This window comes from Hoplias malabaricus, chromosome 4 (genome assembly GCF_029633855.1).
Source record: "Hoplias malabaricus isolate fHopMal1 chromosome 4, fHopMal1.hap1, whole genome shotgun sequence".
Lineage (NCBI taxonomy): Eukaryota > Metazoa > Chordata > Actinopteri > Characiformes > Erythrinidae > Hoplias > Hoplias malabaricus.
The window spans coordinates 62,750,104-62,765,529 of record NC_089803.1 but is presented as its reverse complement, the minus strand read 5'-3'; the positions used below and the strand labels follow the sequence as shown (position 1 = coordinate 62,765,529).

Sequence of the window (15,426 nt, the reverse complement as noted above, 5' to 3'; positions counted from 1 at the left end):
TATATTTTTATGAAGATTTGATGGCATTCAGCCACTGATGAGATCAGGTACAGATGTCGATGGTTAGTTATGGATCAGTAATATCACTCCAGCTCATTATTAGAAAGGTATTACATGAAGCTGAATCAAACCAGAGCACACTTTTCTTTTGCTCCACATCCAGTGCTTGCCATTGACACAGGGCATGAATATGGGGCGTGTCCAAAATATCTGGACTTGCCTCATATTTACTGCATTCAGCTACTTTAATCTTAATTGAAAAGCTTTGTCTGATAGTATGGGATGCTCTGAGGCAGCTGCAAATGTTAAGGTCACCATGCCCACTTCCAAGTGTGGGTTAGAGGATTAAAAAGCCCCCTAGTATAGAGTCGTGGTGCAGTGGAGATTGTGATTCAGACCTAAGCAAACACCACCAGAATCTAACCTCACTAATGCTCTCTTGACTGCCATTAAATCCTAAAAGCAATCTTTCAATATGTAGTATACAGAGGCTGTTTAGCAGCAAAAGTAATAATAATAATAATAAAACTCTCTGTCAATGTCAGAAAATCTTTTGGATCTAGTGTATTAAGATGCAGGGGTGTGTTTTTCTTGGTTTATTGAGTCCCATAAGGAGCAACACAGTGACAAAACCTTGTGCTCTCAACATTAACCCCACGGAAATAAACTAAAACAACTGAGAGCTGGGTGAAGAAGCAGCTCTAAGGTGTGAGCAGGAGATTATAAGAATGCTGCAACTTCCCACCTCTCTGAAGATTCAGCCTTCTATAATCTGTTCATCAGCAACAGCAGCAGGTTAGTGCTGCAGGGTTTGCTGTAGGCTCGCTTTGGGCATGTTTCATTTATACATGCCCACACACACACACATACACACACACACACACACACACACACACCTGGTTTAGACAATGCACCCAAAATATTTTATTTTTAAATGCAAATTCATTCAAGAATGGAAGTTATTAGAAGTTTTGAAAACTAAACATAGTATCTTCGTATTTAATGTGTCTATACACTGCCTTTTCCAAAATTCAGCCTTGAGTTACACTGTCCCTTTGACCCATGCATGGTAATCCAGAAATGTTCTGGAAGATTACCTGGAGGACCTAAATGTGGAAATTTGTCTATTTGCTTTTCCTAGTAATGGTTTAAGGACTGGCGCCCCCTCCGGGGTGTGTTCCTGCCTTGCGCTCAGTGATTCTGTGTAGGCTCCAGACCCACCGCAACCCTGAACTGAATAAGTGGTTAATAGTATTAATGAATAGTAAGGGTTTTTAACTGCTCCACATCATTTCAGACCCATGCACTTGTTCATATCGAAAGCAAGAGTTGAGTTTGAAGTTTTCAATTTTTTGACAGTTTATTGATTTAGAAATTTAATATTCTCCCCTTTTGGTTTACTGTCAGGTGTGGAAAACACACACACACACACACACACACACACACACATAGAGTTGAAGCCTCTAGCCTGTTTAGGGTGTTTGTCAATAGTGAAACAGTAAGAGATGGATGTGTCCATTTAAATGAGCTCTTAATGAGAGCTAACGAGCTCCCGGATTCAGCCCCCTGTCCCAACCAGATCTCCACATTTATTACACTCATTATTACACACACATACACACACACACACACACACACACACACACAGACACCACACACTTCTGTTTAGAAATCATTACACACCACACAGACACCAACAGACCAAGTATCCACATCGCTGCAGGGAAGAGACATTTATGTTTAGCCAATTACATCGCCAGAGGTACTGGTATTGTTGTGTGCAAAAGCTTTCACACTCCAATTCGTGGAGCTGCAGATGAGCCTAAGTTCATCTTCCATGGAAGTGTCAGCAGTATACCCCACCTTCCCTGACCTTAACAGCATTGTAATCTGGAACAGTGGAACTGTTCTCTGGAGTGATGGAGTTCCATCCAGTACATTTGGGATGAGTTGTTAAAATACCTCTTGTGTCTGAATCAAAACAAATTTCAGCAGTGTCCCAAAACCTGCTGTAAACCCGACTCAGAAGAGCAAGTGTCTACAACCATTTGGCCACACATGATATATAATGAATTCCAGTTGTAATAAAATTAACTGTAAATTTGGTAAGAATTGTTATGCTTCAGACACATCACAACCCTGATCAGGATGAAGCAGTTACAGAAGATGGACAGAGGAGCATTATGTGTCTATTTAATGTTGTACCCCATTTCCACTTGCTTTAAGTCATTCGACTGCCAGAATATTATTTTTTTCTTTCAAATAATTGATCCTTAAAGGATGTCTGGTGATCTGTCAGTAAAATAAGATCATTTCACTGAACATAAGTTGTTCATAGTAAGGACAAATTGGCTTGAAAGTTGCTAAATGATCATGTAATTTTTGCCATAGACATTCTCCTCACATGTGTGTGTGTGTGTGTGTGTGTGTGTGTGTGTGTGTGTGTGTGATAAATCTGAGCTGATGATCAGTATTCTCCTGTCACTCATGGCTACCCACAGAGAGCTGTGATTCATTCATTTATTCATTCGTTCACTGACATTGGTCGTTAATTAACGCAGAGGAGTGCCAGCGTCCATTAGACTCCAGCTCTGAGTTACAGTTCCTATTGATCCTAATGAGCTGTTATTCATAATAAATGCCATTCACGCACACTGACACACTGACACCAGTTTTCTCATATTTCCACAAACAATTTAGAAAATCTTTCCCTTTTTTATGCCTCAACTATATTAACACACGGAAATCCATGATTTTATCAGCAAATTTAATGATTTTTGTAATGAAAGTGCACAATATATATAACTTCCTATTGACAGCTAATACAGTTTAAACGGTCCATATCCTACATATTCCCCATGTTCCCGTTCGGTAGATTTTTTATGTAACTGAAACTGATGAAACTTATTTTGACCATGATCATGTTCCCACCTCTTGTCATTCCATTTCCATTTTACTTTCTTTATGTAAATGAAGTCTGTTCTGATGGGCTGCCTTCATTTGTGCCTCATTCACGAAGCAATACCTCACTCTATTTAACTGTGGTGTGAGTTTTATCACGTACAAGCAATTAAAAAAAGTGAAATAAGTAATGATAGAGTTATATGCATATTTCCTTAAAATAAGGGTCATTTAAGTAAAACTGGGATTGTACAGTCATTGGAGGAATCACATGACACAAGATTATTTAACTTCATAATAACATATTACAACATTGTTTGATGGGAAATTTATTAACACTATAACACACCAAAAAAGGTAGTGCTTTTATTAAGAATAATGGGACCAGATTTTATGAAGCCATGAACTCTTGGTTTATGAAGTGTTATGTGTGTAATTATAGCTAGTTAAGCCCAATTATGCTGGATTAAGTGACACAATATGAGGTTTTATGAATCTGCATTATGCCTTATAAATCATCTGTGTCCAATAAAAACCATGTATCTCCAATAATAGTAATGTTTCAGGAGAATGGGAAAACCTTTTAATTTTCAATGAAAATCAATACAAAAAGATTTAATTCCAAGTAATTTAGGAGCATCTCTATTGGTTAATTCATCATGAAATTCTTACACAATAAGAAGGACAGCTGCTGTCTTTAAATTAAAATAAAACGGAGATATACAGGGGTTGGACAATGAAACTGAAACACCTGTCATTTCAGTGTGGGAGGTTTCATGGCTAAATTGGAGCAGCCTTGTGGCCAATCATCATTAACTGCACATTGCACCAGTAAGACCATGTGCATCCAATGGTTCAAACATTGTGTCCTGAAGACGGTGCCGTGTATCAGGACGACAATGCACCAATACACACAGCAAGACTGGTGAAAGATTGGTTTGATGAACATGAAAGTGAAGTTGAACATCTCCCATGGCCTGCACAGTCACCAGATCTAAATATTATTGAGCCACTTTGGGGTGTTTTGGAGGAGCGAGTCAGGAAACGTTTTCCTCCACCAGCATCACGTAGTGACCTGGCCACTATCCTGCAAGAAGAATGGCTTAAAATCCCTCTGACCACTGTGAAGGACTTGTATATGTCATTCCCAAGACGAATTGACGCTGTATTGGCCGCAAAAGGAGGCCCTACACCAAACTAATAAATGATTGTGGTCTAAAACCAGGTGTTTCAGTTTCATTGTCCAACCCCTGTATGTTTTTGATTGGACAGCGACTAAATTTGTTTATGAAGCATTTTGTATATAGGTTTTTCCTTAACCATCAGGCTGTATAGCTCTCTTTTCCCCCCTCACACTAACCAATATATATGTGTGTGTGTGTGTGTGTGTGTGTAGGTAGGAGATCAAATCATTGAGATAAATGGAGAGAGTACAAGGGAAATGACCCACGCTCGGGCGATCGAGCTTATCAAGTCCGGAGGCCGTAGAGTTCGCCTTCTTCTGAAGAGAGGAACAGGGCAGGTTCCTGAGTATGGTGGGTTTAATACACACACACACACACACACACACACACAAAACCTTGTATCTCCAAAATGTAATGTTACTGTAAGGACAGAACCTCTATAGTTGACTGTCATTTTGAAATGTTCATTTATCATAGCTCTGTTATTATGTTGCAGCTTTCTGTAATTAACCTACTGAAAAGATATTGTAATTAATATAAGTAAGCAGTGCTTTGTTTAGCCTTGTATGTATGTGATAGCAGAGTTCAGATACTCAGATCAGAGTTCAGATGATCTTTAATCCCTCTTTAACAACAACAACAGTTTTAATAATTAAACTAATCTAATCAAAGCATGTTCTTGGAATTCAGTAATAATTCTATGTTATAACTGGTGTTTTGATCATTTACTGCTCATCTAGTGAACTGTTGACTCTTTCTCCTTGTGTCTCAAAACTATTATTTCTGCAGTGTGCAAGTCTCTTTCAGTGCAACCACTGTGTTCACACAGAAAATAGACCAGAATATCATGCAGTTTGAAATTTTTCAACTGATGCACTAGAACCACTGAGAAATTAAGTGTAATTCATTGCATATAATTCGTTTGCTAATAAATCCTAAGCTAATATATCTAGAGGACTAAAGAAATTTTCCAGTTTTTGAAATTTTTCAAAGAATATGTTTTATTTACTTCTAACTATTAATTAACTGCAAACCAGGGTGTGAGACAGTGATATGTTTTGTTAGTGTTAGGTTTAGGTAAGTGACGTCCAATTTGCCTTCAGTGATGTGAAGCTATCTAATTGCTCCTCAGTGAAGTACACAGCGTACAGAGATCTTCAAATCCAGACTTTGAATCCAGTTTCCAGGCCTGATTTTGTAATAATTATGTAGACCTTTAAAGTCAGGTTTGCATGTTGTGGTAAGCGTCCTGGCCATAGTAGGAATTGCACTGGATTTTTCTATGAAATAAAATGTGATTTCAAACACCAAAGCTACTATGACCTGTAGTAAATAAATGATTTCAAACTCTGTTCCAAACACTTTTGCAACACACATGTTCCCCAAATATCACTGAATCCTATTGAGTAAAAATATATAAATTTTATAAAGGGCAGTGCAACTCCCCAAAGTCTCCAACACACACCGGCAATCTTTGTGTTGGATTAAAGAGGCTTTGGCAGTTTTAGGTTTGAGGATCTGCTGTTGGTTTGCAGTAGTGTTGGAGGTTTAAGTATAATGTCATATCAGTGTGCAGGAGCGTTAGCATCAATGTTTATAATCCAGTGGCTAAACAACTCTTTAATTCATAAGCTCAACTCATGACAGGATGACTAACACTCAACCTTTTGTTCAATGTCATTAATTATATTTTAATATGCTGTAGACACAGAATTACTAATAAAGGCATGATCCTGTAAACAGAATGTCAACATGACCTGTGAAATCTATTAACTATCAGCAGTTACAAGCTCTTCAACTACAAACTGGACTGAGGGTCCAGATTTGAAGACCTCTGTTGTGTTGAATACTTTGTGCACTATTCAGATTGGGACACAGGACCTTTATGTAGAGTCTAATTCATAATAAATCTCTCTTTCTCACAGAGAATAACATGTGAGTTTCAGGCTGTTGTTCTAACCCTAATGATTGGTCTAGGTTGTTACTTCCCCTTTTATAGGAATGGTACCTTCCAGCCTCTCCATGTGCATGAAAAGTGACAAGCATGGCTCCCCATATTTCTTCCTAATGGGCCAGTCTAAAGATACGGTTTGTAACAGAGTGCATGCGTTCTAACACAGAAACTTCTACAACTGCCGCTGTGTGCTGTGGATTTGGCGTTCTTTTTAAGTTGCTTTGTGGTTTTCTTTCTTTTTTTTAAGTTACATTTTTTTATTTATCTATTTGTTATTTTAACTCCACGTTCTTAATGCATGGGTTGTTTTTACTTTGCGTTCTAATGAATGAGATGTGTTTGTGTTCATGGTTTAGTCTTGTTGGAGCTGGAATAGTTAGTATCAATATTTTTGATTGTGATCAAGTATAAATCTATGAGCTATGCGACAGATTTACAGAACAAATGCAAACACATCTAATTAAATATTTATAAAAATCATAATTATAACAACAGAATTGACAGTAACTACTGCTATTAATGATAATGGATTATTCCTAGTATTATTATTTCTACTACTATAACTATTAATAGTTTATTAATTATATTATTAATAATACTAGTACTATTACTACTACTAATCTAGCTCCATTGGAGTTCTGTGTGGGTTTTTAAATTATTATTTTATAGCCATTTTTTATTATGTAACAGCATTTTCTAAAAAAAAAAAAAATTCACTTGTGTCTTTTAATCTCTCTCTCTCTCTCTCTCTCTGTCTCTTTCTGTCTTTCTCTCTCTGCCCCTCTCCCTCCCCCCATTTCTTTCTCTGATCCTGGTTTCTCTGTGTCTGAGTCTCTGTTCTTTCTTGTGCTCAGGGGCAAAATAAACCTGGAGAAATGTATACATCCCCTGCCCTCCCCACACACACATACACACTGTAGAGCTAGAGTCAGGAAAGCTAAATCACATGCCAGTTGCCTCTCTCTGCAGAGCAGGTTTAGAGCCAGGCTGGATCTGTGTTTGAATTTGTCTTCTTCTTTATGAAAGAATTGTTTGGCCAGACTTTGGTTACTGATTGTCTGTGTGTGTTGTGGTACGATGTGAGCTGAATGTGAAATCTTTTTATGTATGTGTGCATGTGTCTGCGTATATGCATGCCCTAGAGGAGCCTTCTGGGAACATATTATTTATTCTCTGTCGTGTGCGTCTGTGTGTTTCTGTCTGCTGCAGGATTAGAAAGTGTGTCTGAACTTGCTGACACTGAACACGGTCGTACTTTCTTGTTTAACTTAAACGGTTTTAGTGTGGCGTGGTGAATAATATATTACTATTACATTTGCATATTTAAAGGAAAGTCACATTTACATAAATAAAACTTTATTCTAAATGTAATCAAACATGTTAATGAACTTTGCTTCTTTAGTTTTGTACTGGAGCTAAAAGGCTAGTGTATCTAACAAGCAAGAGAAGCATATGTACAGTTAGCATCGCACAGCATTTGTCTCAAACTGTGGGGAGTATTTCAGATCATTTCCTTATAAGGTTTCTGACACAGTTTTATAAATAAAGTAAAATTTAAACAACCCATGGATGAACTTGCCCTTAATTTTACAATAAATTGATTAGATAAATGCTGTAAACCTATTTTGAAAAACTCATTTACTCAATTACTCATTGTGTCTACTGTCTTTGAGCTCTGACATAAATGTGGGTCCACTGCTGTAATTGCACAGACTCAGATGAGGAGGCAGGACGATTTTAAAATCTTTGCACTCTACATATGAAAGTGCAAAATCACAATAGTTTGTTTTCTCTCTTGTTTAATGACTTTTGACTGTTTGCTGCCCACAACAAAACTGACTGGGTATTCTTATTCCACAGTGTGTGGGTGGGTAGGCACTCCATGTATTCCAATGAATATGCACAATTTTTTCCACATCTTCACTTTAAAGTGAATATAGTGGATACCATATGCATTTAAAAATGAAGGTTCTACAAAGATTCTTTCATAAAGTAATTGGTTCTATATAGAAATGTGAACACTTGAGAAATCTCTTGCATTATTAAATGTTTTTGCTTTGTGAAAGGGTTCTTCAGATTGATAGAATGTGCTATAAATGGGTCCTTCTACCCTTTTTGATGCCATATAGAAGCCTTTTGGAAATGTAATATATAGAATCATCTATAAGCACAGTCCCCATCTATTTCAAGAACCCATCAATCACAATGCAAAGAACCCTGCAGAACAATAACTTTTAAGAGTGTAGTTTTAAAGCTTTGCCAAAAGGTAAACAACTTGATTGCTCTGCTGACTACATTTGGGATGGAAATTAATGATATAATCAGGTGATTACAGAGCAGTCTCAGCCACAGACACTGTGCCCACAAGTAGATGGAGATGAAGCGTTAAGCTCACTTTCAGGACTCTGCCAGTTGCATTCTAATTATCTCTCTGTACATCTGAGTACACTTCCATGTATCGTTTTGTACTGGCTCTGGTACAGGCTCTGGTACTGGCTCTGGTACTGGTCCGACGGTAAAGACTGCCTCCAAACATCATGCCAAAATAACAGACTTGTTATTGGTCCTTTTACCTGTCAGTCAAATGTCTTTTCCTTTCGTAGTAGCTGGTTCTTGGCCATCTTAAGTGGTGATAGGTATCAGACTCTTCCTAAAGTGTCTGGCAATGCGAAACTAATTACAGACAGTCAGTGTAAGTCTTGATTTTGATTTTCTTTATTCCCCTTTCGTTTTGTTTTGATTTGCACCATTTTCTTATTTTTTGTTGCATTGTAAAGAAAAACATGGTGTTGCAACTGCGCCGCCTTAACTGAACTTCTAATAATAAGAGCCAAAGGTAACGATTCTTTGTTCTCTCCGTGTATTATAAGAAGTTCATATTTTTAAGGCAGAATGGCTCTAAAGGTTTCACGTTTTTTTTTACATTTTTTATTTATTTTACATGTTTTGTGATAGCTTGCTCAACATCTCAAACATTTGAGCTGTTATTCACTCACTGTATGTATTTTTTTCTTCCAGCAGATAGCTCCACTCCCTGGGATGCTCGGCCTGCAGCCTCCCCAGGTTTGTCGGAAGCAGTAGCCCTGCCCCCAGAGAGCTTATCTGACCAATCGCCTTCATCTCACGTGAACACACCTTTAGATCCACCTCACCATTCGCCGTTGGACACTGGAGTGGTCCCAGAGAGCTTTGGTTCTGACCCTTGCATCGCCGGGGGAATGCGGACTAGGAGTGATCGCCATGGCAGCAGAGGCAAAGGGCATCATCAGCAGCGGCATTTGGATGAGTTTGGTGGAGCTTCCCGGGACCTAAAACTGACCAAAAGCAGCAGAATGAGATCCAAGGAGAAATCCACTAGCGGCCAGTCAAAAAAACAGGACACCCCCAAGTCACCGAAATCTTACAGAGCAGATGCTGGCGTTAACAATGGCAAAACGCAGCTAAAAGAGTCGGGAAAGGAGAGCCAGTCCAGCCGAGCCTCCAAAACAACCACCAATAATAACAACACAACCACCAGCAACAGCAGCAGAAAAGCCACAGTGTCCCCAGGACCCTGGAAAATCCCTGGCTCTGACAAACTCCCCAGCAGCTTGCGTTCAGCCACCTCCACAATCAGCAGATAACAGTCCCCTCACTCCCCTCAGGGTCTGGGCCAAGCATCAATACTGATACTTAATCCAAATCTGAAAAAAATGTAAATCTTTTTACATAATTGTTAACATTACAAATAAATTATCAGTATTTCAAGAATAAATGATAGTATTTGAAATATTTCACCTAAATGATCAAAATTTTATCAGAAATAAAAATTAAGAACGGACATTTTTCATATATAATATCAATATCTCTTTATTGTACATTCTACATGTACAAGGACACATCTAGCCATTCACAAGAAAGCAGTAGAGTTCGCTGGCTATTTCTGGAGAGCGACTAATACAGATTTGGGAAGTTGCTTTGAATTGGTGGCAAAAAAAGGGGATTCAAGTTAAAATGAACCCAGAGCATCCAGTGCTTGAGTGAAATATTACATAATGTTCTGATTACAAATTTTAGTGATCAAAACATACAGTGAATTTGGGGACACGTTATAGAACATTCGTAACACTGAACATAAAGGAACATTAATAAGTTCTCAGTTATTATCAGTATTGATGCTGAAAAATCAATTTTGCTTGAAATGTATTTTCCCAACCCTTCCTCAGCTCCACCAGCAGAGCTCTGACTTTGAGGGCTGGCTAAACATAGCTCAAGCTTCATTTAGCTTGCTTTTCCCTCTTTGTTGGTTGACTATGAGGCTGACCACTGGCCACTTGCTTTGCAGAAGATTTTGACCTAGGTTTTGGTTAAAAACATAATTAAAAACCTGGATTTTTTTTCCCGGATCGAAGCTGGTTTTGGTTTGAAATCTTTTCGCCGGGGCTTTTCTTCATGCATTCACAGACAGAGGAGCATTTATTTTAAGTTATATTTTATTTCTAAGTTATTATTTTGAAGAGACCTGACACCTACCACCTTAAAAAAAACAATCAAAACAAAACTGGAAGTATCCTCTCGGACCAGCTTTATGAGGAGAAGCACCAAAACAAGACTCTTTCCATGCATTACAGAACCACTGAGCGAGTTTTATACAACGGGAATATATTTTATGAAAAAACAGAAACAAGAACAGACAAGAGAAAGAAGAGATGAAAACTGATCTATAGCTTTTTTGTGTGTATTTTGAAGAGAATGAATGACAATGCGAATAAAGTAATAGAGTTTATTAGAAGACTTTAGTAGAAGACACACAGATGAAACTCTGCCTTAAATAAAAGAAAACTGTATCAACATGCAGATATATCTCTAATAAAGATTAATGTAACAACCATAGACATAGGTATATTATTATTATTATTATTATTATTATTATTATTATTATTATTATTATTATTATATGATTAAACATATGAGACACAAGTGTAAATAGAGGCATTATCACCAAATCCACAACGCCTCCAGTTTCACAGACCCGAAACCCATTTACTGTAGTATTACTCCACCAAAGGCCTGTGACTGGTCAGTGGTTTTATTTTTATCAGTCATTTACTTGTCCTCTGTTTCTGAGGATCACTTGCTCCATTCTCCTGCTGTTCTCAAATCAGAAAAGGTGAATTTAGGAGGGATCTGCTGAAAATAGGATGGGTTAAGACTGGGCAGTGTGCCTTATACAGAGAGTTTAATTATATTTTTGAGCTCTGATCACAACAAAAACAAAACATGCTGCTAAAAGTCCATAGAAGGATTATCCCAAATATAGACTGGGTACAGAATTAAACTAAATTAAATTGCTAGTGCCAACAAAAGCTTGTATCTGCAAAAAAAAGGCACCTTTACAAGAAACTGAAAAAACGTTGAATGGAAGTTGACAGGACAATTTGTTAAGGCATTTTAACACATTGTACATGGCAGTGCGCCTGTGGTGAACTGTATAAAAATCTCGAGATACAATGTATGTTAATTGTTTTGATTTGTTTTGTTTGTTTGTTTGTTTGCTTTTTAAAAGCAACAATATGCTCCACCCACAATGTGTCCATTCAACTTAATGAGAAACAATCACCTAGTCAAAGGACCTATGATGTAAGTGTTATTTTTTTCCATGAAAAATCCCACGCAGACAAATCAAGTGTAGGATTGTCACTAACAAATCCACCTATAGCCTGGCAGCTAAATTTGTTGTTTTTGTTTCTAAATCCTGCAGTTTCTCTTTAGGCTAAGTAGGACATGAGAATACACCAGGAGCCACCTTTTTCACAATTTACATTATAATAATTACAGTTATACTGGCAAGGAAGGGGTGTATTATGACTCTATAGCTCTAGAATGGACTTGTGTGTTTTATATACCTGTAAACTGGATGCTGATGGGTCCAGCCTTAAAAAGGGGCTGGATTTATGTCATTCCTGATTTAGATATATATCATCATATAATATAAAAAGAAAAAAGACTATTTTCATATATAGAAATTATACTCAAAGTGGGTAGATTCTTCTAAGGCAGATGTGTAAATATTTATCAGAGATTAACATGGGGTGTTCAGCACTTTGTCTTTGAATAGACACTGAATGGTAGCTTTGATATAAATATGCAGTAATTGGAATAGAAGAGAAAGAAATGATAGAAAGTCTATTTCTGAAGAATGACTGTCATCTTTAATGTTCATCTTTGTTTTTTGTCAATGGTAACTGACCCTTCTACCGTAACTGTACCTTTCTTTACTCTAGAAACTGTGTTTAGGTTCAGTTTACACCATACTGTAAACAATTATCAACAAATTTAAAAGCACTGTTCATAATGCTACATAACACTTTAATACAACATTTATGATAATTTGATGACATTTATGTCAACAGAAGCAGTTTATAGAGAAAAAAGCTGGAATAATCTTTTAATCCACACATGGTGTGTCCAAAACCACGTACTATTAGAATAGGTCCTTTGTTCTAAATGTTAAAACCTATTCAACATCTCTATGATAATTCTGAATTCTGGTAGTGTACCTATGGGATTCTAGTAGTCAGTGAGCAGTAACCTAATGACAATGCATATTGATATTTTTGGCCCTTGTAGCTATTTCAAGCTAGCAAAATACATATTTCAGTTTTACACATACTCTTTTAGTAAAAAGTTCTGACATAAACATTCTGACAGTATCATATGTTGTAAGGTGTGATTTGTTTATTTCAACTTTGAGGTAGGATGGCACAGTAGAGCAACATGTAGTGTCTCTGTGGCACAGCTCCAGGGGGTTGTGTTCTAGTCCACCACTTCGGGTAATTCTCTGTGAGGAGTTTGGATCGTTCTCCATGTGTATGCATGCGTTTCCTTCATGTGCTCTGGAGTCCTCCCATGGTTCAAAATCACATATTGGTAGGTGGATTGGCCACACAAAAGTGTCCATAGGTGTGAATGTGTAAGTGTGTGGGGCCCTGCAAAAGACTGGCACCTCCTCCAGGGTGTGTCCCTGCCTTGCGCCCCGGTGACTCCAGGTAGGCTCTCGACCCACTGCAACCCTGAACTGGATAAGTGGTTACAAACAACAAATTAATTAATTTTGAATAAAAATTATGTGGGTAGTTCATTTAAATTTAGCTTTCTGTTTAGCTCCTGTGGTCATAACAGATAGAGAGAGAACACACACCACAGAAAAGTAAATCCTGACTGGATTATTTTCCATTGGTGTTCGAACTATTCTATTTCCAATCAAAACTTATCACAATGATTGAATGTTTTCACTTTGTAAGAACATTGTTGTAGTTTAGTAGTATATGGTTTTGGACACAGCCCTGGTTTCTACTCCTCCTGTGATGGGTTGAACATTTTTAATGTCTTTTAAGGCGACCCAGAAATAAGTAAAATCTCCCAGCAGGTCCTCAGTCTGTTTCTTTGGGGAAGGAAATAAAGGAGAGATTAATTTGACCCTCTCTTTCTAATTGTAAATGAGGACAGGGAGAGCTGACAGTGATCTAGTAATTACAAGATAGTACGGGTCATTTCACTGATAAAGAAAAAAAGTAATTGAACAATTGGAACGCATCCCTGCTTTTGGAGCTGTTAAACCTGGTTTGATAGATCTGCTCATAAAGTCCCTAACAGTTTTTTACCAACAGAGTGACTCTTTATTGAGTTACAGCAGGGTTTTCTCTGTGAATAGAAAACAAATACCAATAAATGACACTTTTGCCACTGTGATTCTGCATTCAGGACTAAAAATATCATTTCACTTCAAAGCACAAACACTTGAGAATATTGCGACTGAGATTCAAGCCATATTTGGCTTAAATGAAAGATTTGGCAAATAATAGACAGGAGTACAGACAATATTCAACCTATAAGATAATAGCTAGTACAGCTTTACTGTATTCATTTTCTTGCTGTAAGAAATTGCTTAGACTGGCAATAATTCCATGCTTATACTGTTTATCTGGTGCTGGCTTATATTTGCTTACCCAACATGGGCATGATAAATATGACTAAATCACAACTTGTGCTAGTCTTTTTTTTTTTTTTTAACAGGATGTACATGTTTATCAGTAACTATACACAGTTGGACACTAAAACCATATCGCAATTATTTTTGGCATCACACCCACATTAAGAATTTGCTGCTAAATTTAGTTTTTGTTTGTTTGTTTGTTTTTTTGTTTTTTTCTGCACATTTCACTGTATCAAATGAAATACCATGTCATTACAGATAGTAAATGAACATTGTCCTAGCTGGGTCTTAGTTTGGCCCACGGCTAAATGCTAAGTGCGACATATGCTAGTAGCCCCACCTACAAATCTATGTTTGTCCATCACTATTTTCTCTCATTATAATGTGATTACCTTTGTGTATGTGTAATTCGAATGTATGGCTAGCAGGTTAGATATCTTGTTAAATTTTCCAAGGTGGACACTTATTTTGGAAGGTGTAGAGAATGGCAAATTTCTAAGGTGATGGTGGCTTTAGCATTAGCCTCATTGCTCCAGTTCTAATATAAATAAGCAAATTAAACATCGTCTTTGATGAGCTGGTTTAAATGCGTACATTATTTTTTTTCTTTGGCAAACTGTTGCTTTATTTTTCAAAGCCCAATTTTTTTTATTTTGTGTAGCAACATCATTTTCGCTGCTTTAAGGTAAACATTTTTAGTTCAGTAGCACAGTCTCAGTGGTCATTATCACAGTTAGCATGCATCATATGTATGTTAGCATTGTATTTGCTGTTATATCCGGGTATTTATGATCAAAAACCCAACATAGTGTGTGTATGTATAGTATTTGAAGAAAAATGGGATGAAATGAAGGAATTTGTTTGGACAAAAAAAAAAAAAAGTGGAATGAGTCTGACTGGGCTCTAAATCACTGTGTAGTGTTAGCAGTGACACTGTCTAAACTGTACAACTCTCTATATAAAAAATACAAACAAAAAACTCTGTGTACACTATTATAGTCACTAAAGACTTTAAGCAAGCAACTATTTTTTATGAAATGCAACTATGGATATAATAACTTTTGCAGAACAACTTGTTTATTGTACAATACTCTGAAAAATACTGTCAAATAAAACCTTGACATGGTGTAAAATACATTCTTCGCTGAAGTCACCTTTGCAGCTGAGTTGTGCTTATTTTAAATTTATTTCACAATGGTGTTATTTTGCTGCTTTTACCGGGCTATTTATCCACTTAAATGGTCTGTAATTAAAGCATGTCTTTCAAAAAACAAGTTAATGAACAGGAGGAACATTGACGACATCTTGTGGCCTAAAGGAGGAGACATGGAAAAGATATATATATATATATATTATATGGAATGTATTCATCAATTACAAATAGCCAAAATAAAAGTCTTTGTCTGCTTAAT

The 15,426-nt window shown here is 37.0% G+C and overlaps 1 protein-coding gene across 1 annotated transcript in view; it reads left to right on the top strand.

Moving 5' to 3' along the window:
- The window catches only part of LOC136695739 (membrane-associated guanylate kinase, WW and PDZ domain-containing protein 2-like), a 55,454-nt gene extending 40,115 nt beyond the window's left edge, over positions 1-15,339 (top strand). The window contains exons 15-16 of the mRNA XM_066669999.1: positions 4,298-4,436; positions 9,058-15,339. Coding sequence (XP_066526096.1) covers positions 4,298-4,436; positions 9,058-9,662 — 744 coding nt within the window. The 3' untranslated portion in view covers positions 9,663-15,339. The remainder of the gene's footprint in view (positions 1-4,297; positions 4,437-9,057) is intronic.
- The last annotated feature ends 87 nt before the right edge of the window (positions 15,340-15,426 follow it).